The sequence below is a fragment of the Aplysia californica genome, unplaced genomic scaffold (assembly GCF_000002075.1).
Source record: "Aplysia californica isolate F4 #8 unplaced genomic scaffold, AplCal3.0 scaffold00693, whole genome shotgun sequence".
In the NCBI taxonomy this organism is placed as follows: Eukaryota; Metazoa; Mollusca; class Gastropoda; order Aplysiida; family Aplysiidae; genus Aplysia; species Aplysia californica.
In genome coordinates, this window is record NW_004797963.1 from 52,325 (window position 1) to 56,020 (window position 3,696).

Below are 3,696 nucleotides of genomic sequence, written 5' to 3' on the forward strand. Positions count from 1 at the left end.
ATATACACGTAACAGTAACACATGCATGCAACAGTCACAGATAAATGTTACAGGGGGGAGGGGAGGGGGGAGGAGTTCCCACAGCGACTGAGCCAAAAGGACTCATGAGCTGCGGTTTTGGCATTCTCCCCCCTCCCCCGGTGCTGTAAACATGTGACAAACACGACTACAGACTAGAAATAGAACCGTCTCATCAACTGTGTCACACCACTGCCCACACCTTGTCTATAAATAGATGTAGCTCGTGTTCCATCTTGTATCAGTGAAAGACCAAACATCAGCGACTCATCACTCCATGGTTTATTGTTTACTCCAAACGAAGACAAATATTTGGAAATGAACGCCATGCCTGTATCAACAACTGATAAGATTGGGACTGCTGTAAAACTCCCGACTCATCGAGAGATGAGATAACAATTATTTCCTGACAGAATCCCCACTGACAGAATAAACTATTGAGACAGACAACAATTATTTCCTGACAGAATCCCCACTGACAGAATCCCCACTGACAGAATAAACTACTGACAGAGAGACAACTATCAAAGCTTTTGTAAGTCCTTGGCAACGAAAATTTACATTTTTTAAGCCTTTAATTTTACGTTCAACGTTTTAATCCACAGAGAGAGATGGGTTTTTAAATGGACATATATAAACAAAAGGTGCGGAGTCAAAAAAAGAAAAGATATATATAAAATCTATATAAATATAAATCTAGAAAAAAAAGGCTCTATAGATAGATAGTTAAGATAGTAGATAGAAATTGCACAACAGGCTGAACAAAGGCAGTTTCTCTGTGTCTCATTTTATTTCAACAAGCACCTACAAGCACCTACAAGCACCTACTATTCACTACCATGCCTCACTTAGTCTCCTTTAGTAGAGATGCACTGCTCACTGTTCATAGTCAGATGCTGACACACAAATTATTATAAATTCTATAATTTCATGTCGGAGTATATCTATTTATAGGACGTCAGGGAATGTAGACTGAAGACATTGATACAAAGGATAATCCGGTTTTCCCCCCAAACGACAACTACTATGGAGTGAGAGTTTTGGCTCCACTGACGATTACTTGAGGTTGTAAACCATTGCTTTTCCACGCGTATGCCGATGTGATGTTTGATGCACTGTGAGCGAGAAATATCAAACTCTAACCTAATTGCAGAGAACATCAATTTGTGGTTTAATTTTATAAGATCAAGAGGAGCCTTGCTCAAAAACAAGTGAAATAAAGTGGAGTCCACTTATAACGAGTCCTGAAATAACGAGAAGTCTGTTATAAAGACATTTTTCTAAAACCCGTTTTTTTTCCTTCTTTATCTTTGTAAATAAAATACTGCTATAGCGTAATCAGACAAACATGATGCGAGTCGGTTATATATATATATATATATAGCGGAATATAGCTGCTGCAGTGCACAGGGCATAGGCCATTTATTCATGCAAAACCTCGCCAGTTGTTGGTGATCTTGCGAAACAAAGAATGGGAGAGCCTATGAGTGTCAAAAATGAAGGTCGGAGCGAATGAGTGGGGAGGGTGTGGTAGTGGTATGCACAGACAAGCAGAACGCATCGCGTGATAGGATAGGCCGGCCTAGTCTAGATTATCTAGGTCTACCACGCCTCTCACTTCTCCGATGCGGGGATGGAAAGGTCACAACGATATGACTGTGATGGATGGAGCGAATGTGTGACGTGCGCGCAAGCAGACGGAACGCACCACAGGGCGTGGTGGGGTGGGGGACAACACAGCGGGTGAGTTAGCCTAAAGAACTTTATTTTTGATCGCCGACGCCGAGCTGTCAACATCGCTAGCGCTAGAGAAAGAAACCTTATTCGATTTTTGATCAAGTAAGACTAGAGATCATGTTGAACCAAATGATCATCAGGAGGATTACAAAAAGAAACGAACAGAAAACCAGACTCATAGATTAGGCCTACTGTATGACATACCATTTCCCTTGAATTTATTACTGGATCCCTTATAGCGAGAATCATTATACGGATGTTTCGCACCGGGCCCCTCCCTCTCGTTATAACAGGATTCCACTGTATTTTTTACTGCTCATTTTGTACTGAAATATCAGCGCATCTCTCTTTCTGGGGGCAGGGAGGAATTTTTTTAAATAGTTTTTGCTAACAGAGGTAACTATTAATGAAAATAGGTAACCGCCAAAGTCGAGCAGTTTTGTTTTCTCAAAGTACCTTTAAAAGGCATAAATTTCAAATGAAGTATAGTCTGGGAACGTTGCCCCAACCACAATTGAAGTTTCTGATTCAGACATGCATCTAAAAATCTTAAGATCTAGAGTCTACATCTAGATTTCTAGATGATCTAGGCTAGTCGGGGATCTTATACTTTAGCACGTTAAATTCTTCAATTGATTTTATTCCCTTTTCCGTAACGAGCGAACACTTTAAAACATGATCAATCTAATCAAGATTATACTCACAGGCTTCCAAAATCACAATGGAAGACCGAAAACCACTGTTATACCATTATACCATCTGTTCATGACAAAATTACGGTAGTTTGCGCATTTTTAGGCCCAGTTAAAAGTTTTGAAGGTCTGAGTCGGGGATTAGTAGACTTTATTTAACGTGCTAAAGTATAAGATCACCATCTAGATCTAGATCTAAATTCTAGATGTAGATCTAGTCTAGATCTAGAAAATCTAGATTCTAGATCTAGATCTAGATATCTAGATAGGTCTAGATTAGATTCTTATTTTAGAATCTAGACTAGATCTAGATCTAGGCCTCCTAATAATATTAGTCTTAGACTCTAGATCTAGATCTAGATCTGTAGATGAGTATATTAGTAAGTCTTGTAGGAGGAGCGCAGGCCTAGATATCTAGTTAGATCTAATCTAGATTATATAGAGTCTATATCCTATATCTAGAATCTAGATCGAGATCTAGATCATCATCTCTAAGACAAGATCTCTATTTTAAACAGAAAACTCACCTTGGTTTATGAATAAACCCATGTAAGATATAAACACAACAAAACTCAGTTTCGTGGGGAACAACTCTGCTGAAAACAAAGCCATGTTGTTCTGCGCGAGGTGTAGCCAACTCCAAACCGCTGGTGAGAAAACTGTGAAGAGATAAGCGAGGGGTGCGACACTCTCTGTTTATTGTGACTGACCACTGGCTGTGATGGTGAAGACAGAGCATTCCACCTTTCCTGTTTCCAACAGACGCGCGATGATCTCCCCTTGTGGCGCGGCTCCGTACTTTGAGGATGTGGCAAGGCGCTCTCGTACTGGTACTGGTAGTCAGTGCTGGGCCTGTGTGTGTCACTCTGTGTGTCACTCTCGTGCTGTCAGTCCTCTGTGTGTCATTCTCGTGCTGTCAGTCCTCTGTGTGTCACTCTGTGTGTCACTCTGTGTGTCACTCTGTGTGTCACTCTCGTGCTGTCAGTCCTCTGTGTGTCACTCTGTGTGTCACTCTCGTGCTGTCAGTCCTCTGAGTGTCACTCTGTGTGTCACTCTCGTGCTGGGCCTGTGTGTGTCACTCTCGTGCTGTCAGTCCTCTGTGTGTCACTCTCGTGCTGGGCCTGTGTGTGTCACTCTCGTGCTGGGCCTGTGTGTGTCACTCTCGTGCTGGGCCTGTGTGTGTCACTGTCGTTCTGGGCCTGTGTGTGTCACTCTCGTGCTGGGCCTGTGTGTGTCACTCTCGTGCTGG

General features: G+C 42.0%; 1 protein-coding gene across 1 annotated transcript in view; it reads right to left on the minus strand.

Annotated features, from left to right (window-relative positions):
• The window catches only part of LOC106013155 (UDP-galactose transporter senju), a gene marked incomplete in the record, with an annotated part of 9,118 nt that extends 5,775 nt beyond the window's left edge, over positions 1-3,343 (minus strand). The window contains 1 exon segment of the mRNA XM_013088146.2: positions 2,973-3,343. Within this exon segment, the coding sequence (XP_012943600.1) occupies positions 2,973-3,059 (87 nt within the window).
• Positions 3,344-3,696: the final 353 nt, after the last annotated feature.